This window comes from Camellia sinensis, chromosome 12 (assembly GCF_055761805.1).
Source record: "Camellia sinensis isolate YWXY chromosome 12, ASM5576180v1, whole genome shotgun sequence".
Taxonomy (NCBI): Eukaryota; Viridiplantae; Streptophyta; class Magnoliopsida; order Ericales; family Theaceae; genus Camellia; species Camellia sinensis.
In genome coordinates this window covers 157,110,001-157,134,350 of record NC_138972.1, presented here as the reverse complement: position 1 = coordinate 157,134,350, position 24,350 = coordinate 157,110,001, and the positions used below count along the sequence as shown (strand labels likewise).

The 24,350-nt window shown below is 36.8% G+C and overlaps 1 protein-coding gene across 4 annotated transcripts; it reads left to right on the top strand.

Annotated features, from left to right (window-relative positions):
• The first annotated feature begins 3 nt into the window (after positions 1–3).
• On the top strand, positions 4–11,155 carry EMB2191 (Cytidine/deoxycytidylate deaminase family protein). Of its 4 annotated transcripts, XM_082897757.1 has the most exons (10): positions 4–148; positions 1,565–1,630; positions 2,579–2,652; positions 2,785–2,847; positions 3,343–3,409; positions 5,501–5,660; positions 5,758–5,854; positions 7,909–8,012; positions 10,528–10,611; positions 10,804–11,155. In XM_082897757.1, the coding sequence occupies exons 4-9, from the start codon at positions 2,822–2,824 to the stop codon at positions 10,563–10,565; spliced, it is 492 nt and encodes a 163-aa protein (XP_082753883.1). In that variant the 5' UTR covers positions 4–148; positions 1,565–1,630; positions 2,579–2,652; positions 2,785–2,821; the 3' UTR covers positions 10,566–10,611; positions 10,804–11,155. The 4 variants fall into 4 exon arrangements, with proteins under 4 accessions (XP_082753883.1, XP_082753880.1, XP_082753882.1 ...); XM_082897754.1 differs by lacking the exon at positions 2,579–2,652 and having other exon boundaries at positions 9–148; positions 2,810–2,847; XM_082897756.1 differs by lacking the exon at positions 2,579–2,652 and having other exon boundaries at positions 10–148.
• Positions 11,156–24,350: the final 13,195 nt, after the last annotated feature.

Below are 24,350 nucleotides of genomic sequence, written 5' to 3'. Positions count from 1 at the left end.
GTAGCCCGGTCCAAAATATCACAGGTTTACAGTTCCGCCATCGCCTCCCCCTTCTCCTCTCGCCACCGCCATCGCCACCGCCACCGCCACCGCCACCCTCCGCACTTTTCTCACTCCTCAGCCTATGCTCTCTTTCTCTCTCTCTCAGGTAATCTCTCTCTCTCTCTCTCTCATCTCAACCCTGTAAACTCTTCTCCTCCAACAGTTCTGTTCACTGAAATAAAGACCAACAATGGTGTCGTTCATAATCGAATATATCAATGCATAAATTTGGATCATACATCTATGGATTACATACAATTAAAAATTGGTTTCATTCTGAGTTATGTAATTTTAGGGTGAGTTTTCTGAATTAAATTTTTTGAAAATTGAGTTTTTTTTTTAATTTTTAGTAAATATTTATAAAATTTTAAGATTTTTTTTTTTACTTTTTTAATGCATATTTGTGAAAAAATATTTTTAAAAATTAATAAATATATAAAAAATATGAAAAATGTTTTAAATTTTTATAGTTTTTTTTTTTTTTTTAATATATTTTTGGTATTTACTGGATTTTTAAAAAAAAAAATCACAAAAATTATATTTTTTAAGCGTATTTATACTAGGTGTGTCTAAATTTTTTTAAAATTAATTAAAATATTAAAAATATTCAATAAAAATAAAAAATACAAAAAAAGAAGAAGAATTTTCTAAAAAGTGTTTCTTTTTTCTTTTTTCTTTTTTTTGACATTTCTGAGCTTTTTTTCTTTATTTTTTTTGCTACATGTTTAAAAGTTCAAGCTACCATTTAGCAGTTCTAATTGATTCAAGTTACTCTTTAACAGTTTTCTGTTTTTTTTTATTTTTTATATCAGGTTAATTATTTATGCAATATCTGGTTTATGCCTTATCCATTTTATGTTTTTTGTGGTTGAATAGAATTTGATGTTGCAACTTGCAGGCCAAATTTTAGTGTTTATTATATAGTGTAAAATGTTGCACGCCCAAATAGAAATGGCTTAATTTTAGTGTAAAATGTTGTAGCACAAATGTGAAAGGTCCAATTTATAAATGCATTTGCCAACCTGCTAGTTTGAAACAGTCTTGTAAAGTCAACCAATCTGCTGACTTTGGTGTTTCACTGTTCGGCAGAGGATGATTTGAAATCTCAACCCGACCTTGGCGGTTCAGTTGGAAAAATTTGCCAAATTTGCTCTGCATTGACCCTTGCACATCCCTACTCCTATCTCCCTCCAACACTAATCCATAATAACTCGTTGTTATAAGAACTTCATATAGGAGAGGAGAGGACTATAACCTGAGTCCCTTATCAGGGAGACGGCCTTACTGGGGTGTAGATATGGATATTAATTTCATAAATGAGTGAATATATAGTTGTAGAAGATCTGATAGCATCATTTGATAAAATGATTTTATATTGTTATAGCTTCTAACGACACTTTAAAAAAATCACTAGGCATATTTATTCAAACAAGGAAATGTGTGTTTGTGGTTTATTCGTGCTGGCACTTTGCACATGCCTTTTTATGTTTAAATGAATTGACTCCTCTTTCTATTTTATTAGATGGCCTCGTGTGTGGAACAAGTATCATTGGAAACTGTTGCATTTATGGAGCTTGCAGTGCATCAGGTAATGCATGGACCTTTTCATAAAATGGGAAGATTTAACGTTTTGAAACAAATTTGTGTCACCTGTACTTGGATACGAGTATCAAGTGTGGTGTGTGTCCAAGCATCGGACTTTTCCAAACCTAAATATAAGGATATTGAGATATCTATCTAAAAGTTGGGTATGGGTACTACGAGGACATGAGTAGTTTAGGGGAAATAAAAGAGTACATGTAATATTTGATCGCTTTTGTTTTATAAAATATCACTAAAAATGCTACTTAAAATTTTCAAGTATGACATTAAAGTTTTTTAAGTGATCACAATAAGGAAAAAGATACATACTTTATTCAAGAGAAGACATAGTTTAGCAGCTTGATATATACATATCATCTTAACTGTGCAGATATATCATTCAAACTTCATTTTTTTTTTTGGAAAATAGATCCTTGCTTAGCTTAAATTTAAGAGCCTTGTTCCAAGGTGTTTGCATGAAACTGTTATCACCTTGCCACTTCACATAGGCATGTAGTTTGGTTGTACCAAGTGCCACTGTCTCGCTTTATGACCTCAATTTGTTTCTCGATCTAGGCCATGTTGCTCTTTCTTCAATGGTGTAGTTATTAATTTTTGTTGCACGTGGCTAACCTATATAATTGCATTCTCTTTAAGGTGCTATCACACCTTTTGGGTGTGTTTGTTTTGATTTACTAATTTGTGACAGATTTGTGTTCATTTCTGATATATTCTTATTGTCTTGCCATGCATCCAGCTCAACATTCTTGTCTATGGTTTTGATATAATATTTGAGCAGTTGTACTTTGTGAAATACCATATATGATTTGTTTCTTATATTAGGAAACCAAATTAGTTGTTACTTTTTATGAACCTTTGATTTCATACTCAGGCAATTACTTAGCTTTCGTAATGAGTAAATTATCATGAACTGAGTAGCAATTGTAAAACACAGGTCTTCGTGTGAGCCATAGCCGTATGGCTGTTGGGGAAGCCATCTTCAGCTGTATGGTGGAGGTGGACTCTTATGTAGGCCACGGCTGTAGACTTGTGTTTATAACATCATGCTTATTGTATTATCACTTGCATTTTCCCTGTGTGAATTGTTAAAATTTGTGATTGTGGTCATACACTTTGGTGGTTGTTTCGCTTTTCATGCAGCAATTGCTACTTTCTCTTTTGGCAGGCGACACTTGCCATGGATAGCCTTGAAGTTCCTGTTGGGTAAGCTTTTTGTTTTCCATCTTGTTTTGCTTTTTGTTTTCAAGCAGAGTGTGATTTATATAGGTTTAATACACCCAGTTTATATAGATTGTCTTTGAGATTTTGTTATTATTACTTGACACCTATGTTTCATGGACTCGGGTATGGGTGTTGGGTGCGGTTGCATATCTTGATGTCAAACCAATCAAATCTCAAATTTAAGGATACACGAACTCAATACAAAAATGTCATATTTTCATATTTTTATCTATTATGTGAGATAAAATGGTGTTATATGTAACATATAGTGTCAAAAAGGCATTTTAATCATTATTTATCCGCAAAAAAATGCGTTTTACTCATTTTTCATACCCTTGTCCAAGTATTGGGTGTCCGACATGGGTATTTGATTTATTTTGAAGTCCATGTAACATAGCTTGGCACTGTCATGTGATTATATAGTCTCTCTCTCTCTCTCTCTCAATCTTTTATCTCTCTCTTTTTTTAATTGACCAGCTGTGTGATTGTCGAGGATGGGGAGGTCATTGCATCAGGAAGAAATCGAACCACGGAGACACGAAATGTACTCTTCATTTTTCTTTCTTGTTTTCAATCTTTCCTTATTATACACTCCATTTAGTGTCTTTTTTCAGCTCCCATTTATTGCCTCTATGTCTCTCATTTCGGTCCCCGATAATAAAAAAATAAGAATAAAAGAGAAATTCCAAATTGAAGGATTGATTGAACATGTTTTGTGTAGTTCCATATCTAAAGTTGCTTTTTTAGATATGAAGTTAACGATTGGTCTTTTAGATATGAAGTTAACAGATTTGCTTGATTCTGGCAATAAATTCTTTTGTATTATTTTATTTTGTTTTGCCTCTTTTGAGGGCAAACTGCTAAATTGGTTTTGAGGGTGCACTATATTCTCAAGTCTAGTTTGAGGTAGGGGTGCAACTCGGGTAGGTTCGGTCGGGTTGGGAGGTTGTTCAAGCCCAGTCCAAGTTGTGCTAAGATCTGCTCAGGTCCGAATTGTAACCCGAGGTTGCCTACTCAAGCCCAACTTGAGTTAAACCCGAATTGCCGGAATTGTAAATAAATTTTAGTTTTTTTTTTTTTTTTTGCAGCTACATTATTAACTATTAAAATTTGACTCTATTTACATTTTTTTTTTATATATAGAAAATCATTAATACCATCAAAACAAATAATTTATATAATGTAAAAAAAATGCCGCTATAGTAATCTTTACAATTTATGAGTGAAAATAAAAAAAAGTAAGATTTTTTGTTATTTGTATATATAATATATATTCAATATGATTTAATAATCTAATTTACTTTAATATCATGTAATGGCTAATAATTTATATATATATTTAATATTTTTATATATCTATATACGTACAATTTGGGTTTCGAGTTGCTCGGGTTGTTTGATATCTTTGTCCAAGTCCGCCCAAATTTAATTCAGGCTTCTGAAGTTTTGCCCAAACCCGTACCCCGAATTTGAAAATATCTTGTCCAAACCCTAAAAAAATTCGAACTGGGTTCTGATTGCTCGAGTTGAGCCTGCCCAAGTTGCACCCTTAGTTTGAGGATGAATCCCAACATCTATACTTAACCCTACATGTAAGTTGTAATTCAAGCAATTATTAATCTCCTTTAACCTTCAAATGCTTTTACTTTGACATCATACATTTCTCTATTTTGATGATTTTTTAGATGATTTCTAGGCTTATGGTAATGCAATCAAAATGCAAATCAAAGATCAAATCAAGAGAGGGAGAAGAAAAACCCCAACCTAAGGGTAATCCCTAAGGTTAGAGAGAGAACCAGAGCATTTGGTTCTAATCAATACTCTATATTCTTCAATTAAACTTTAGTATAATGGAGATCACATCACCAATTTATAGATTACAATGAATAGGACACTTGACAGACACTTGAGATTTTTATTCTGCTAAACTCCCCCACTAAAAGGTACTTGTTCTCAAGTTTCATTAGCAGCTAGGTAACTCAATTTAACACCACTTGGGATGGAAAGGCAACTCCAACATGTAGCCTTCAACGGGAAGCAAGCGCTCCATTTCCTTGTTTACAAATGATTCTCACAACTCATCCCTCCTTGAATACATTGAAGCTGCAACCTTGGCCAAACAACCACAGGTGCAAAGCTGACAACACCCATCATGTACCCATATCCTCTTGCTAAACCTTGGACAGATGCATACTTGCAGAAGAGTACTGATCTTGTCAGGATGAGATCAATAGGCTAGCAAATGATATCTTCCAAAGCAAGGTTGAGGAATGTGACAACATGAACGGAGTGACTATGCATCCAATAAACAAGCACAGCTTGAGAAAAGCTGATCATGAGCTGGAATCTTGAATTGCACTACTTCCTTCCTTTCCCTTGGACACAAATCGGCAAATGAGCATCATAACAAACAACTTACTCAACTCAAAACAACTTCCTATAGAGGCATAATGGAATACCAAACATGCAGCTTCGAATAAGCTCGTTAAAGTTTCAAAGATATCATTGTACATCCATTTCATTGTATTATTGGAATTCAATAGATCCATATATTAAAGATATTAATATACAATACTTTTAGTTGGTCAGGCAGCCTGGTTTGCAAAGTTTTAGTTTACTGGCAATTTAAATGCAGGCTACAAGACATGCAGAGATGGAAGCTATTGATGTTCTTCTGGAGAAGTGGAAGCAAAATGGACTTTCAGAGGCGGAGGTTGCCAATAAATTTTCAAAATGCACACTTTATGTTACATGTGAACCATGTATTATGTGTGCAGCAGCCTTATCGATTCTGGGTATGCTCATTCTGGTGCACGTAATGAAGGTTTATTCTTTTGCATATTTTTTTTAATTGTATTTGTGGCTGTGGGTAACATATTTTCTCCCTTTTAGGTATAAAGGAAGTATACTATGGCTGTGCAAATGATAAATTTGGAGGGTGTGGATCAATATTGTCACTGCACTTAAGCAGCTCTGAGCCACTCATTAGGTTTAACTCCATGCTCAATATAACATACTCATACTCAAGTCATTTTATTTATTTATTTAGCAAGCTTCAGCAAATATCCACATCATTCCTTAACTGCGTCTTCCTTCAAATGAATAATGTAAATAAAGGAAGAATTATCTTAAAAGTGTTAAAATATCATCTTAAGGGTTGCGTGGACATAGTAAACTTGAAAGAAATTGGCTGAAGATTTCTTCAGCTCAATATTTGGCAAAATAAGACTAATTCTCAAAATATTGCTCCCTATTGAACACCAATAGAACATAGTTCTGAGAATATTTTTCACAACTAGGTGTGTAGGAGGGAGGAGGAAAGCATTGATCACTTATTTTTGCATTGTTCTGTGGCTTTGGCTTTATGATTGAGGGTGTTTAATTTGGCGGAGGTGCCTTGGGTGTTACCATTTTCTTGTCTTCAGTTGTCTTGCATTGATTTTCGAGGATTTGGTTCTAATAGGAAAGCATGGGTTCTTTGGAGATGTGTAGTTTCTGCGGTGCTTTGGGTGATTTGATTGGAAAGGAATTCTAGAATTTTTTGAGAAAAGCAGAAAATGTAGAGAGATTATGAGATAAAATTTGTCATTTGGCATCATTTTGGGCTTCAGTGTTACCTAGTTTTAGAGGAATTTCTTTTCTTCTAGTTAGTAGAGATTGGAGAGTTGTATGTTATTTGTAGTTTATTGTTTTGTTCACTCAGTGGACTTCTTGTCTTTCCTACAATCCTTTGTATTTTCTCCTCTTTTTCTCTAATACAATTCTCTTTCTTGTTGACGGAAAAAAATAAAACAAAATCTTAACTTCGAGGATTTGTGGATCCTCTTCTTCTGCACACTTACAATACTGAAATGAGAATATTTTCTGGGGTAGATGTTTCACCCTTCTGTGCCTTAAACTTCCAACCAGCAGATAGTTAAAAAGTTGTTCAAATCATGATCTAACTTCTCAAATCTGCTGAAAACTGATGCTAAGGTGATTAGGCAAACACTTGGTGCTTATCGAGATAACTGCCCATTCTTCATATAAAAAAAAAAAATTCATAAACAAAGGAAATTTTATTAGTAAAAGAAAGTACAAGATAACAAAGTCCTCCAAAATAATAGGTTGGGAAAATGTGACAGTGATACTCCAAGTGATAGCAGTATCAAAGATTGGTGGGACAATATGTGATTAGTGTGGTTGGTCGGTTTATTCACTCACCTTGTGAGAATCATATGGAGGCTATGTGTAAGATGTTACAACATTTGAATTAAGAAGGTAGGGGAATATTATCTCTAGGCATAACCACCTGCAAGTAGAAGCTTAAACTGATGTAGATTGGGTGGGATTTGTTACAGACATATGATTAACATCAGGTTACTACACCTTTGTTGGTGGAAATTTAGTTCATGGATTATGCTCTCCTAATTAGTGTGGGGTGGATGATTTTAATGTCATAAGGTTAAGAGTATCTGGAAGGCTCAATGGGACTAGGATTACAAAAGGAATATGAGAGATTTTGATCCAAGTTGATTGATTCACATTTGTCTAATGCTAGATTTACTTGGTCGAATTTGTAAACTAGGTTGGTGTGTGGGTACTTACATCATGCCCAACACGTGGTGAGCCCTACGGGCACCACGTCATCTTGTCCATATCTTCATGTGGCAGACCTCCGAGTCACCACAAGATTGTCACAGGACTAATTGGGGTTGTAGGCCTAACCTAAATGGGGGCATACACACCATCAAGTGTAGAAACTCAGCTCGCTAGTGCGGCTAGCAAGAGCTCTAAAGTGAATGAGTTAAAGTATGAATAGCCTGACGTGGCTCTCAGCATACATGGCAGAGCCAAGCTCACAACAGGCTTTGAATAGGAATTCACTAATTTCGTACTCTCAAAGCATCTGTGACCACCACTACTTGAAATTATCCTTGGAAATTATTTTGTCTTCTCTACATTGACTTATATCTTTTTTGTCCTATTAGTGTAGCATGAAATTCAAGTTACTGGTTCTCCCTCCCTTTGTTATTGTTTATTATTTTTTATTTTTTGCCGTAGCGGTGGGGTACCACGACAAAAGGGTTTTAAATGCACAGGAGGAATAATGGCATCAGAAGCAGTGTCTCTGTTACGAAGCTTCTATGAGCAAGGGAACCCCAATGGTGTGTTTTTTCATCTTAATTTCTGATGGTTCCAATTGTTGCATTTTGGTAGTGCTAGTCTTTCTTTAATGGCAAAAAGTGGTTTCAGTGGATTTTTTCAAGTGCATCATAGTAGCATAAAGGAAAGCAGCTAAAAAGGAAATCTTTCTATAGGAAAATAACAGGTTCTTAATCTTTGGAATTTTTATTTTTTTTTAAATTTTTTTTAACCTTTTTTCACACCTATGGTAGCCATTGAAGGTGCTGTTGCACACACCACTCGTCTCTGTCTTTGATCACCTTTACTACCTTGATGCGGCAGAATTTGCTGTGATGTATGAATGGACTTGGGTTAATTCTATTCGGACACCACAAAAATTGGCAATAGACACTATTTATGCCGTTCATACATTAACTTCCAAAAAAAATCAAATGTTCAGAAATCAACTTCTGAAAAAAATGTATTGTTCGGATAAGAATCCCACTCAATAGTTAATATCCGAACATTTGATTTTTGTTTGGAAGATGATATTCGAATGGCAGAGATGGTGTGTACTGAGAAAAGATGTGGTGTGCAATTACCCATGGACTTGGGGTGATGGATTTGTATTAAGGAAGTAAAGATGGTTGAGGTGTCTTACCTTCCTTGAAAAGTATCACACAGCTCTTGACCTAGGATTTTGGAATCACAGTGTGAGGAGACTAGTGGTGTCTCACTGTAGAGGTATGAAATCTTCTAAAATGAGCATGAGTCAAAATCCTTGATCTACAATTGGAAAAACCAGAGAATTAGCACCTTCGGGTTCACTAGGAATAAGCCTCTAACAAACAATAAAGGAGTTGCACATCTCACCAAAGCTCGAGGAAATCAATTTCATTCAACAAGATTTAGCAGTGAAACTACCTACACCCCCTATCATAGGATGCTACACAAAAGAAATACTAGACTAATTGGGAAAATAATTAATTTAAGGAAATTGTTAGCTACTCTAGCTGAGAAACATAAAGCTCACATTAATACATATTGATGTAGGATGAGTAGAGTGGTGAGTCCGGGTTAAGTATACTAGCAACAACAACAGTAGACTTGTAGAGCTAGATTTGGTGGAATTTTGTGACTGTAGAAGTATTTAAAAAATAAGAGTTTAAGGGTTTGTGAAAGGATAGGGTTTTGGGAATAAAAATACAAGTGTTTAGGAGCAGTTGAGTGGTTGTTCTAAGGGTTTGTGAAAGGATAGGGTTTTAGGAATAAAAATACAAGTGTTTAGGACTAGTTGAGTGGTTGTTCTAAGCACTGTGAACAGTGACGTGAACAGTAATCTTGCTGGATAAAAGAAGAAGAAGAGAGAGAGTGAGAGCGAGAGAAAGACATGCTTCACCCTCACAAGGGATAGGCCAATCACACAAATATAATCTCAAATTTTTATAATATTCGCTATTCTCCTCAGTCATTGAGATTACACATATATTTATTGGTTAAAGACTCTCCTCATTCTATAAGGACTATGACTTAGATTTAGAAACTAAAAATATTTAGCAACTACTAATATTTTAGACCAACTATAGCGGTGTTTGGGAAGGAGGTTGGTTTTTTTTAGTTTTTTTTCACTGAAAGACAAATTGGTTACAAAACCAAAAAAAATAAATCTAAACAAAATATCACATCAAACCCCATAATCATTCACTTTTTCTCTCACAAACATCACATCCAACCACAAAAAACCCAACTATCTTCCCAAACACAAAAAAAAAAATTCTCCAATAATATCCTACAGCTAAAAAAACCTACAAAAAAAAAACCCACTTCCCAAACACCCACTATGACTTCCAATTATACTTCAATCATAATAGGAAACTTTAATGACTTGTAATTCTACTTCAATATTAAAATAGGAAACTTGGACTTTTGACTACTAAGATTATTTTAGATATAATAAAACTCATATATAATGACCCGTTTAATAACTTGACTCTACAACCTATGTCCAACAATTATTAGAATTACCATTATACCCTTAAGGACTAAAACCTACTATAATGACGTGAAGACTCAAAATTATTCCAAATCTTTTATTCTTGATGCCTTAAATGTGTTTCATGTGAAATTTCAGATTTGTTCTTTTTCTTCTTTTCATGATCTTCATCACATATATTCTTTAGTAACCTTCCTTCAAGGAGGAGTTACAAACCTATGTAGCTCAAACCTCTCTTCAATTTCTCTTACAGATTGGAGTTGAATTTTTGATATGGTTTATTCTCATATAAAGATCCTGTTGTTCACAAAGATTGCCACTTTGTTTATTGGAAAGCATGCTCAGCTACTGCAATTGGCATAGCCCATCTCGTTATGCCAAATTTCTATAGCCCTTTGCTCCTGCCATTTTTGGTGGCTGAGCATGCCAAAAACATTGGTTCCACACAAACCCAGTGGAATTTTTGTAGTAAAACATTTTACTATTCTGCCGCATTTTATACTTTCCAGGCATTAGTAATACTATTTTCTTTACGCTAAATCCATCTGTGTTGTGCATTTCAGCTCCAAAGCCACATAGACCACCAGTGCAGAAGATATGAAGCTATATGTGTCCTGCGTAGCTCGGTTCCCTTTTAATTAAAAGATGTAAGCCTTGATCCAGTTTACCTTGCATGTTTATTTTATACTCTCATTTTCACAACTTGGGTTTTCATCAAAATGTTGAGGCCATGTTTACAAATGAAATGAATACATCAAAGTCCTACTAACTATAATGTAAGGCCAACCTCTCTGGCTAGATTAAACTGTTTTGATACATGAACTTTATGCAATTATCAGATCAACGAGGGGTTTGGTGGCAAAGAAAACTTCAGTCATCCATCGATGAAGCATTACTGTTGGAGGCTGACTTTTAGGAGTTTCCACCTCTTACCTTTACCATATACTTCATTTTTATAGGATAGTAAGTGCAGCTCGGAATTTGTGTTAAAGCAAAGCTATTTTTAACGTTGGGAACTTGGCTTTCGATAACAATGCTGTATTAGTTAGTTAGAATGGGTATGGAACCAAAACTACCTGTTTTTATAGTACTCGATCCATGTTAGAATGGGTATGGAACCAAAACTACCTGTTTATATAGTACTCGATCCATGTGGTGTGCTTGGAAATTAAAGATGTTTCTTTTTCCTGATTTGAGACTTTGAATTTGTGGCATGCTAATCTCCTGTGAATATTTGTAGTTAATTTCTTTTGAACAGTCATTACTTGCAATGGTTTTGCTATGCAGATTGAATATGAATGTTGTGTTAAAAGCAAATTTATATGCACAATCACATAATGTTGTCAATCTATCTATATATTATATAAGGAAATGGGAGTTTTTAACCCACAAGTCTTGTGAGAGTTTTAATATTTCAATCTTAATTTTTTAATTTTTTAATTTAAAAAAAAAAAAAAAACTCAACATTTATTGACTTTTCTTAACTCACAAGTTTTTTTTGACTTCTCTCATATTTACTGTTACATCATTTTTAACTTCTCTCCTACACTATGATTAATTATGGAATTGTTAAATTATTTTTATAAAAAAATCTAAAAAAAAATAATTTATATATTAAAAAAATATCTAAAATAAATATAAATTCTTATTATATCTATCTATCTATCTATCTATCTATCTATCTATTATATAAGTGAAAGGGGCTTTCTAACCACAAGTTTTGTGGGAGTTTTAATATTTTAAACTAAAATTTTTAATTTTTTGATTTTAAATAATTAAAAAAAGTCTATAGCTCTCATTCAAGCAAAAAATAAAACAAAAAAATAATAATAATATCTCTCAAATGGAAAGTATATCAAATATATAAAATAAAAAATAAAAAATATACTAATCCATTTCAAAATTCAAATTTGAGGGGCACTAAATATGAAAAGCATTTCATTAATTTAAATTTAAAATTATAATGATTTATCTCATAATATATAAGTTTTAAATAATGATTTATTCCATGATTTATCTATTTATCTATATATCTATATACTATTATAATTACAAAATATTGTCATTTCATTAAGGTTGAAAGTTGTTATTCTTTTTTTAATACGTGTTACGATATGATTGGTCTATAAATTAATTTTATATCCTTAAAATAAAATTTTAAATTTGGATTATGTTACTATAATTGGAATGAAATCAATATACATTCCTTAAATTTTGCATCATTTGTTAAATTATAAAATAAAATTTCAAATTTAAATTCTTCTTCAAATTATATTACTACAATTAGAATGAGATCAATATTCATATGTGTCATAATATTATTGGTCTAAATATAATTTGTTTTAGGGTAAATTACACTGACCTCTCCTGAGATTTACCTTAATTACAGGAACCTCCCCTATAGTTTCAAAAATAACACTTACCTCTCCTACTTTTGAAAATTACTATAGAATAATACTATAGATTCTCCCTTCCCGTTAAAAAGACATGAACAACGTTAACTTGACAACCGAATTGACCATAATGCCCTTGACCCTTCTCCATCTTCATCTTCATCTTCTCCTCTTTGTCTTACATCTCAGATGATTTTGGTGTGGATTTTTTAGTTCTATAATTTATTTTTTTTACTTTATGTAATTGTTGTTGTTGATAATGATATATTGATTTTCAAAGCCCAATTAGAAGCAAGAAATTTGAGAAGATTCATGAGAATTTTGGTGTGGATTTTTTAGTTCAATATATATATATATATATATATATATATATATTTGTAGTTTTTTTTTTTTGGGGTGAATATATTTGTAGTTGTTGTTGATAATGATATACTGATTTTCAAGGCCCAATTAGCAACAAGAAATTTGAGAAGATTCATGGGAATTTTGAAACATAGCTCTCAAGCATCTGTGTCGAACAACCTGAAAATCTCAATCTCAATCTCTCTCTCACTCTGTGCAGCTAATTGCTATGGCCCTTCTGCTTTGAAACTCGCCTCGAATCGCATCATAGAGGGTTGCAACGACCCACACAACCCTACCGTCGCTGGCGGCTCAACCATCGCATCTCATGTCCTACACCCCTGCGTCGCCGCCTTCGGCGACGTCTCTGGTGGGGATGTCGAAAGCGGCGGAGATCTGTACAAAGGTTCAAGACCGTAACAAATAGAGATTGAAGTTCCAGTTGACATGAGATCTATTCGTAATCTAGTTGAGAACTCCACCGCCCTCTTACCTCCTTGAGTCTCACATCTTCTCCTCATCGCATCGCCACCATTGTGCACTTAACCACCATTACGATCTCTCTGTTTCTCTCTCACTATTTTCTACAACCGTCGCAATCGCCATGATCGTCATCGCGATCCGCCATCACTGCAACTCTCGCAATCAGATCGCGACCACCGCAACACACACCCAGCTCCTCAGATCTAGTGTTTTTGGTAGTGGTGGTGGAGATGGATGAGCTGAGAGAGAGAGAGAGAGAGAGAGAGAGAGAGGAGTTCGGTATGGGGAGGAGTTTGGTATGGTGGCGGCGGCACTAGATGGAGGTTTTGGAAGCGAAAGCGTTGGGGGCAGCGGAGGATGATGGGGGAGAGAGGCAGAACACAGAGAGAGAGAGTGAGAGGGAAGAACTGTACAGTGATATATATATATATATATATATAAGATATGCTTGTTCTTTATATATATATATATATATATATATGGGTATATATATGTATGGAGAGATAAGGGCAGTATTGAAATTTGAAGAATAATTTTGGATGACATCATTCAAATTTGTTTGAATTGGGACGGGTGAGTAACAAAAAGAGTTATTTGTAGGGCCATTTCCCAAAATAAGTCAAATTGTCAACCTAATTCCCAAACTAAGCCTAGTTTTGAAAGAATTCTTAAAATAGGCTAAAACGTGGTTCACAACCACGCTTTTAACGTTTGTATGTCTATCCCGCGTGAAAATTGGGAAATCGTAAAAGAGTGTTTCCAAATCACATTTTTAATTAAAAAAGCTTGGTTACAAACCACTCTTTTAATTAAATTTTTTTTCCTTCTGAAAGCGTGGTTGTGAACCACGCTTTTAGCTTAAATTTTTTTTTGTTCTAAAAACGTGATTGTGAACCACACTTTTTACCAAAAAAAAATTTTCTTCTGAAAGCATGGTTGTGAATCATGCTTTCAATAAACAAATGTTGTTGCTGATTTGTGAACCGCGCTTGGACCAACTAATAGATAAAGTAAAGTGAACACAATTGGTCCAATAAATTTATTTCATAAAAAATAAAATAAATTTCTAAAAATTTACGCTACCTTAGTGTTTAGGGATATAATTTATTCTTTTTATTTTATTAAAATAAAAATAAATAAATTTTAAGAATTAAACCCTAAAGCCTAAAATAAAAAAAATAAAATTTATCCCTAAACACTAAGGTAGCGTTTGGTAACGTTTACGTTTTTTGTTTATATTTATGAAAATTTTATAAACTGGTTTTTATTTATTTTTAGAAAAACAAAAATTACAAACGCGTTTGGTTTGAACAAAATATTTAAAAAATTTTAAAAACATAAAATAAAAAAATATGTTTGTTCAGGCCTAAAATATTGAAAAAATAATTATTTGAAAAAAAATTTAATTGGGAAAATAAATATTTCAAAAAAATTTAATTGAAATGAAAGATTAATTGAAAAAATAATTATTTGAAAAAAAATAATTGAAAAAAATTATTTGGTCTTAATTTCAATTATTTGGTCTTATTTTTTTTCAATTATTTGAAATTAAGACCAAATAATTTTTTTCAATTAATTTTTTTTTTCTACTAATTTTTTTTTTCAATTAATTTTTTTTCAAATATTTTTTTTCCCAATTAAATTTTTTTTCAAATAATTATTTTTTTCAATTAATTTTTTTTAAATTAAATTTTTTTTCAATTATTTTTTTTTCAATTATAATATGTGTGATCCCATTGTCATAAATAATAAAAAATATATAAATATTTTAGACCTGAAAAAAATATATAAATATTTTAGACCTGAACAAAAATATATATAATTGAAAAAAAATTAGACCAAATAATTGAAATTAAGACCAAATAATTTTTTTCAATTATTTTTTTTCTATTAATTTTTTTTTTTCAATTAATCTTTCATTTCAATTAAATTTTTTTGAAATATTTTTTTTCCCAATTAAATTTTGTTTCAAATAATTATTTTTTCAATATTTTAGGCCTGAACAAATATATTTTTTATTTTATGTTTTTAAAATTTTTTAAACATTTTGTTCAAACCAAACGCGTTTGTAATTTATGTTTTTCTAAAAATAAATAAAAACCAGTTTATAAAATTTTCATAAATATAAACAAAAAACGTAAACGTTACCAAACGCTACCTTAGTGTTTAGGGATAAATTTTTTTATTTATTTATTTTAGGGTTTAGTGTTTAATTCTTAAAATTTATTTATTTTTATTTTGTTATTTTGTGTGGGAATGTCACACAAAATTGATTGTAAGCGCGCATTTGAATTGTAGATTGAAATATTGTTACTAGTAAAATAATTTTTTATTAATACAAATATTGGTTACAAATTATTTTACAGTTGTCTCCGTTGTACATTTGCTCTCTGGGCTTATGTGGATCCTTCCAGTGCGGCTTTTACAGCTTCTCCTATTAATTTAGCCGCGTTGTCTGTAGTGAGTTTTGATGATTCTGAGTTATTGGATCCGGCCTCGCTTACTGATGGGCCTATGTCAACTGGGCAGCTAGGCTGATTATTTGGCCCAATATGGATTATTGATGGGCCATGTGTCGGCAAAATTATGTCGCGCCGACTGAATGATTCAGGCCCATCCCAAATTGAACTTGCTGACATTCGTGCCGCCATTATTCTTTGGGCCGTTGAACCGTATTGGCCCATCGGTGCTGACAATGTCTTTGTGGATCAAAAATGTGATTCGGAATTGCTGCGTGTTAGTCTTGCCTTCGTCACTTTGCGCTCTACGTGCCAAATATCCACGTGGCTGTTGTTGAATACCTTGGACAAAACAGTTATTAATGGCGGCCGATAAGTAATTTCCTCTGGGAACGATGATGTTTGGAAAGCCAATGTTGCTTTCATTTTGCAATATTTCACATCATCGTTGATGTTTGTTTGTAGCAATTTGTAGGACCCTGTCCATGGACATCCTTTTTTATCTGCGGCAGCATAGGCGTTTCCAAAATATGTTATGTCTACTGGGCATTGTAACTGGAAACGTAAAGCGGGCCTGTAATTGATCATCCGCTTGTAGCCGTGTGTCTCGTATTTCGACTTCGACGCGGCCGGTGGAATTAAACAGACACTGTGGCCTGTAGCTTAGCTTGCATTTGTCAATCATCATAGACTTAAACGTGATTTTTTGCCACATTGTATCGCCTATCTTTGGATTATAGATTGGTATGTTGGATACCGGCACGTTTGATGTCGCGTCTATGATTTGGGTTTCCAAATCTCCCTCTTCATTTTCGTGGAGATTATCTGTAAGATCGGCTTGTTGTATTTCTTCAGACATTATGATAGCGCAGCGATGTGTTAGAATTGTCAGGCACACAATTCTCATATGGGGCATCAATGCCTAATGCATGTTCTTATATATGCAATTTCATAGAGATGGGAGAATAATTAATGTAAGCCGAAGTCTCTAAAACGACGTCGCATTGATGCCATAACTCACTCTCAATGACGTCACTTACTCTCTCGGATGACGCAAGTCACTCTTTGAAAAACTTTACTGCTGGAAGAGAGTTAGGGAGTGAGTTATATAGGTGCCCTGGAGCGTCCCACTAATATTACCTGGGACGCTCCCCCCCGCGCCACGTGTCGTCCCCCGATTGGTGCTCCCTTCCGCAATTCGCGGCGTGTTGTCGTCTAGGGCTTCCGCTCCGCGCCCAGATCTGCGGCTAGGATTAAATATCTGAAAAAGGCAAGCGCAAGCGGGAAATTTGAATTTAAAGGCAAGCGCAAGTCGATGGTGTAAATAGTTAACCTACGTATGGCCCACGTCTTGATTTTTCTGCATCGTGGGTGATCTGTTATTATTCTGTGCCATACGTTATACAAGAACCTGATTTAAAAATATGAACTGTTTACGTTGACCCATGTCACGGTCAACATATTACGCCTATAAAACAAAATCGATGTGCTGTATTTAATGGTGGGGTTCCATCATCGATTATGGCCGCCGAAAGAAAATAACGGGCGGGATTCCAAGTATTATATTATGCAGCCCCGGAGCCGACTCTAGTTACAAAGAGTTTTTGGAAAAACATGAACACGCCGGGCTCAAAGCGTGGACGTACCGAAACGCAGAATTCTATACAGTCAACGAGCCCCTGTTCGCCAGAACCAGTCAAGAAAAGGCATCGTAATGCCAAGAAGAAGGCCCAACGCAGGAAGATATTCCACTTCCAATGCGGCTGTTCGATATTCCATACGAACGGATGCGTCGAACCACATACACTGGAGAGAGAAGACGCTGTCAGGGGTCTTTTACGATACTTTGAAGAACCCAATGTGGTTCAAAGCAATAGACCTCTCCAGACCGGGCAATCAGGGGGTCTACAAGATACAATGCCTATTCAACTACAACCTCCGGAAAGCATTGGGAATCCGGACGTTTACAGCAACAATGTATACATGGCTGACTTCCAGTGGTCGCAGAAGCCTGTCGGAGACTGTATTTACCCAGCTTATTGCACGCAGGATGACGAACAAATTATCCAGCTTTGGGATTATTAGCCCTGTAAATTATTGTCTCGCACTGACCATTGTACTCGACGAGCTTTCATATTATGTAAAAGATTGGCGATGGGAAAATATTTATGTAAATTTTTATGATTAAATAAAAATGCAAGTTTATCGAATTTATGTGTCTTAATAAATTCGATTTCTGAGCAGGTTTAAGCTGGATAAATGAGCTGTAATTGGTAGATAGACCAACGGCCCAATTACAACAATGAGGCCCATTTAATGTTTATTAGGAAGAATTAAAATAGGCCCAGACATATGGCACAGCAGCCCATTAGAGATAGGCCCATCAGCAAGCAATGCGGTCCATTAAACATAGGCCCATCCAAACTATGAAAGAAGTGGACACTAAAGATAAGGCCCAAATTTTATTACGCATAAAACAGTTAAAAAATAATAATTTACAATTTTTTTTTATTATCTAAACATCCAGAACCAGAACGCCTGGCCTGATTTTCTGAAGGCGTGGTGATGTAGCAGACATCAGCAACGGAATATATGTCTGACGTCGCTTGGGTTTCTAGTTCGGAAACTGCTTTCATACCGGCGAATAGAGCATCTTCTTGCCGCTGTAAGGCGTTGATGAGTCGGATTAAACTTTCGGCGTTGTTTTCGCCGACGACCAGCAAGGACCAGTGCAGTAGTAATAGATCCGGCTCGTATTTTAAAACCAGCCGCCAAAATTGGCCTAGATCTCCGCGATCCATTTGCAAATAATTCAAACGCCCCCAATTATTTTGGCTTATATAATTTCCCGCCTGCGCTTGCCTTTTTAGATTTTTAATCCTGGCCGCGGATCTAGGAGCGGCGCTTGCCTTTTTAGATTTTTAATCCTGGCCGCAGATCTGGGCGCGAAGCGGAAGCCCTAGACGACAACACGCCGCGAATTGCGGAAGGGAGCACCAATCGGGGGACGACACGTGGCGCGGGGGGGAACGTCCCAGGTAATATTAGTGGGACGCTCTAGGGCACCTATATAACTCACTCCCTAACTCTCTTCCAGCAGTAAAGTTTTTCAGAGAGTGACTTGCGTCATCCGAGAGAGTAAGTGACGTCATCGAGAGTGAGTTATGGCATCAATGTGACGTCGTTTTAGAGTCCAAAACAAGAACATCTTCCTCACATATGCCCGATGTGCTATACCTAAAAAGAGATTGTTAGAGAAAATTAGAGAGCTGTTCACAACCAGGCCACCAAATTATGTGAGGGTTGCACATGAATTACACGAGGACGGGCAACCACACCTCCATGCCCTTGTGCAATTTCCATACCGTTTTCAGACACAGAATGAACGGTTCTTCGACGTTACTCACATCGAACCAGTCGCCATTTCCATCCGAATGTACAAGGGGCATATAACCAACAGAATGTGCTGGAATACATCTCCAAACACGGGGATTACACGGAATGGGGTGAATTCCGTGAGAGGAGCCGCTGCGCTAACCAGAATAACAAAGACAATATATATCGGGATGCACTTGCAGCCGGCACCAAGGACGAAGCACTAGCAGTGGTACGAAATGGCGACCCAAAATGTTTCTGGTTAAATTATGACAAGTTGTCATCAAATTATGACCGGATTTCATTTAATCCACCATTGCCGTATGTTCATCCATTTACAAACACAGTATGGGTCGTTCCAACAGCAATACAACAATGGGTTGCAGACAATATAAAAAACGAAGCCCAAAGACTGCATAGGCCCAAGAGCATTATAATTGAAGGCCCATCTAGAATTGGGAAAACATGTTGGGCCCGGTCTTTGGGACCGCATAATTATTATTCTGGCCACATCGACCTGAGGGACCACAAGGACGACGCTTTCTACAACATAATTGATGATGTGGCCCCACAATATTTGAAACATTGGCGCGAGTTTATTGGAGCGCAACGGGATTTTTTTTCAAATTGTAAATATGCCCGCCCAAAGAAAATAACGGGCGGGATTCCGAGTATTATATTATGCAACCCCGGAGCCGACTCTAGTTACAAAGAGTTTTTGGAAAAACATGAACACGTCGGGCTCAAAGCGTGGACGTACCGAAACGCAGAATTCTATACAGTCAACGAGCCCCTGTTCGCCAGAACCAGTCAAGAAGAGGCATCGTAATGCCAAGAAGAAGGCCCAACGCAGGAAGATATTCCACTTCCAATGCGGCTGTTCGATATTCCATACGAACGGATGCGTCGAACCACATACACTGGAGAGAGAAGACGCTGTCAGGGGTCTTTTACGATACTTTGAAGAACCCGATGTGGTTCAAAGCAATAGACCTCTCCAGACCGGGTAATCAGGGGGTCTACAAGATATAATGCCTATTCAACTACAACCTCCAGAAAGCATTAGGAATCCGGACGTTTACAGCAACAATGTATACATGGCTGACTTCCAGTGGTCGCAGAAGCCTGTCGGAGACAGTATTTACCCAGCTTATTGCACGCAAGATGACGAACAAATTATCCAGCTTTGGGATTATTAGCCCTGTAAATTATTGTCTCGCACTGACCATTGTACTCGACGAGCTTTCATATTATGTAAAAGATTGGCGATTGGAAAATATTTATGTAAATTTTTATGATTAAATAAAAATGCAAGTTTATTGAATTTATGTGTCTTAATAAATTCGATTTCTGAGCAGGTTTAAGCTAGATAAATGGACTGTAATTGGTAGACAGACCAACGGCCCAATTACAACAATGAGGCCCATTTAATGTTTATTAGGAAGAATTAAAATAGGCCCAGACATATGGCACAGCAGCCCATTAGAGATAGGCCCATCAGCAAGCAACGCGGTCCATTAAACATAGGCCCATCCAAACTATGAAAGAAGTGGACACTAAAGATAAGGCCCAAATTTTATTACGCATAAAACAGTTACAAAATAATAATTTACAATTTTTTTTTATTATCTAAACATCCAGAACCAGAACGCCTGGCCTGATTTTCTGAAGGCGCGGTGATGTAGCAGACATCAGCGACGGAATATATGTCTGACGTCGCTTGGGTTTCTAGTTCGGAAACCGCTTTCATACCGGCGAATAGAGCATCTTCTTGCCGCTGTAAGGCGTTGATGAGCCGGATTAAACTTTTGGCGTTGTTTTCGCCGACGACCAGCAAGGACCAGTGCAGTAGTAATAGATCCGGCTCGTATTTTAAAACCAGCCGCCGAAATTGGCCTAGATCTCCGCGATCCATTTGCAAAATAATTCAAACGCCCCCAATTATTTTGGCTTATATAATTTCCCGCCTGCGCTTGCCTTTTTAGATTTTTAATCTTGGCCGCAGATCTAGGAGCGGCGCTTGCCTTTTTAGATTTTTAATCCTGGCCGCAGATCTGGGCGCGAAGCGGAAGCCCTAGACGACAACACGCTGCGAATTACGGAAGGGAGCACCAATCGAGGGATGACACGTGACGCGGGGGGAGCGTCCCAGGTAATATTAGTGGGACGCTCCAGGGCACCTATATAACTCACTCCCTAACTCTCTTCCAGCAGTAAAGTTTTTCAGAGAGTGACTTGCGTCATCCGAGAGAGTAAGTGACGTTATCGAGAGTGAGTTATGGCATCAATGCAACGTCGTTTTAGAGTCCAAAACAAGAACATCTTCCTCACATATGCCCGATGTTCTATACCTAAAGAGAGATTGTTAGAGAAAATTAGAGAGTTGTTCACAACCAGGCCACCAAATTATGTAAGGGTTGCACATGAATTACACGAGGACGGGCAACCACACCTCCATGCCCTTGTGCAATTTCCATACCGTTTTCAGACACAGAATGAACGGTTCTTCGACGTTACTCACGATCGAACCAGTCGCCATTTCCATCCGAATGTACAAGGGGCATACAACCAACAGAATGTGCTGGAATACATCTCCAAACACGGGGATTACACGGAATGGGGTGAATTCCGTGAGAGGAGCCGCTGCGCTAACCAGAATAACAAAGACAATATATATCGGAATGCACTTGCAGCCGGCACCAAGGACGAAGCACTAGCAGTGGTACGAAATGGCAACCCAAAATGTTTTTGGTTAAATTATGACAAGTTGTCATCAAATTATGATCGGATTTCATTTAATCCACCATTGCCGTATGTTCATCCATTTACAGACACAGTATGGGTCGTTCCAACAGCAATACAGCAATGGGTTGCAGACAATATAAGAGACGAAGCCCAAAGACCATACAACCAGTTCGTGGGTCACCACTGGACCACAGGAAAACATCTTCAAACTTAGGCATATACGCAGGATTAGGAAACCGATCCAACACAATGACAAATTCACACTGTCCATTGTCAAGTATACTAGATGGATCAATGGCCACAGTTTGTTCCGCAGTCTGAGTAGGGGCATCACGCATTTTGCTTTCGAGACCAGGCGTATCAACAGCAACTTCGGAGAGACCGCCAGTTTGATGTAAAACTACACCCTGGATGTAGAGCCCTAACAGCTTCAATTTTCGGGATAGTCGTTCATCCCTTTCAGTACCAACTTCCGGCAAATCGAAATGGAAAAAATGAGGCTCATCATACGGTAGAAAATCATCAATCCTCTAGATAGAATCACACAACGATTTCGACATGAATCGTTTTTTTTTGTAATAATTATGTTTCCGTAGTTTAAAATAACTTCGACCGGAAACACCAGATCTGCTGGATGTTGTCCAACGGCGACTAAAATTTAATTTAGTTCTGGCGGTATATGGATGCCGTTGCGAAAAACGGAAAGTAGTCGCCATATTCGATGATGGAACCCCACCATTAAATACAGCACATCGATTTTGTTTTATAGGCGTAATATGTTGACCGTGACATGGGTCAACGTAAACAGTTCATATTTTTAAATCAGGTTCCTGTATAACGTATGGCACAGAATAATAACAGATCACCCACGATGCAGAAAAATCAAGACGTAGGCCATACGTAGGTTAACTGTTTACACCATCAGCTTGCGCTTGCCTTTAAATTCAAATTTCCCGCTTGCGCTTGCCTTTTTCAGATATTTAATCCTGGCCGCAGATCTGGGCACGGAGCGGAAGCCCTAGACGACAACACGCCGCGAATTGCGGAAGGGAGCACCAATCGGGGAACGACACGTGGCACGGGGGGGAGCGTCCCAGGTAATATTAGTGGGACGCTCCAGGGCACCTATATAACTCACTCCCTAACTCTCTTCCAGCAGTAAAGTTTTTCAGAGAGTGACTTGCGTCATCCGAGAGAGTAAGTGACGTCATTGAGAGTGAGTTATGGCATCAATGCGACGTCGTTTTAGAGACTTCGGCTTACATTAATTATTCTCCCATCTCTATGAAATTGCATATATAAGAACATGCATTAGGCATTAATGCCCCATATGAGAATTGTGTGCCTGACAATTCTAACACATCACTGCGCTATCATAATGTCTGAAGAAATACAACAAGCCAATCTTACAGATAATCTCCACGAAAATAAAGAGGGAGATTTGGAAACCCAAATCATAGACGCGACATCAAACGTGCCGGTATCCAACATACCAATCTATAATCCAAAGATAGGCGATACAATGTGGCAAAAAATCACGTTTAAGTCTATGATGATTGACAAATGCAAGCTAAGCTACAGGCCATAGAGTCCGTTTAATTCCACCGGCCGCGTCGAAGTCGAAATACGAGACACACGGCTACGAGCGGATGATCAATTACAGGCCCGCTTTACGTTTCCAGTTACATGCCCAGTAGACATAACATATTTTGGAAACGCCTATGCTGCCGCAGATAAAAAAGGATGTCCATGGACAGGGTCCTACAAATTGCTACAAACAAACATCAACGATGATGTGAAATATTGCAAAATGAAAGCAACATTGGCTTTCCAAACATCATTGTTCCCAGAGGAAATTACTTATCGACCGCCATTAATAACTGTTTTGTCCAAGGTATTCAACAACAGCCACGTGAATATTTGGCACGTGGAGCGCAAAGTGACGAAGGCAAGACTAACACGCAGCAATTCCGAATCACATTTTTGATCCACAAAGACATTGTTAGCACCGATGGGCCAATACGGTTCAACGGCCCAAAGAATAATGGCGACACGAATGTCAGCAAGTTCAATTCGGGATGGGCCTGAATCATTCAGTCGGCGCGACATAATTTTGCCGACACACGACCCATCAATAATCCATACTGGGCCAAATAATCAGCCTAGCGGCCCAGTTGACATAGGCCCATCAGTAAGCGAGGCCGGATCCAATAACTCAGAATCATCAAAACTCACTACAGACGACGCGGCTAAATTAATAGGAGAAGCTGTAAAAGCCGCACTGGAAGAATGCTCTTGGGCCTATGCGGTCTTTGGGCTTCGTCTCTTATATTGTCTGCAACCCATTGCTGTTGGAACGACCCATACTGTGTCTGTAAATGGATGAACATACGGCAATGGTGGATTAAATGAAATCCGGTCATAATTTGATGACGACTTGTCATAATTTAACCAGAAACATTTTGGGTCGCCATTTCGTACCACTGCTAGTGCTTCGTCCTTGGTGCCGGCTGCAAGTGCATCCCGATATATATTGTCTTTGTTATTCTGGTTAGCGCAGCGGCTCCTCTCACGGAATTCACCCCATTC

Excerpts from the sequence above, each read along its gene's own strand:
- EMB2191 (XM_082897754.1), top strand. The coding sequence starts at position 125 with ATGCTCTCTTTCTCTCTCTCTCAG. Across the intron at positions 5,661-5,757 it reads AGCAGCCTTATCGATTCTGG|GTATAAAGGAAGTATACTAT; the intron begins GTATGCTCATTC and ends TCTCCCTTTTAG. Across the intron at positions 5,855-7,908 it reads AGCTCTGAGCCACTCATTAG|CGGTGGGGTACCACGACAAA; the intron begins GTTTAACTCCAT and ends TTTTTGCCGTAG.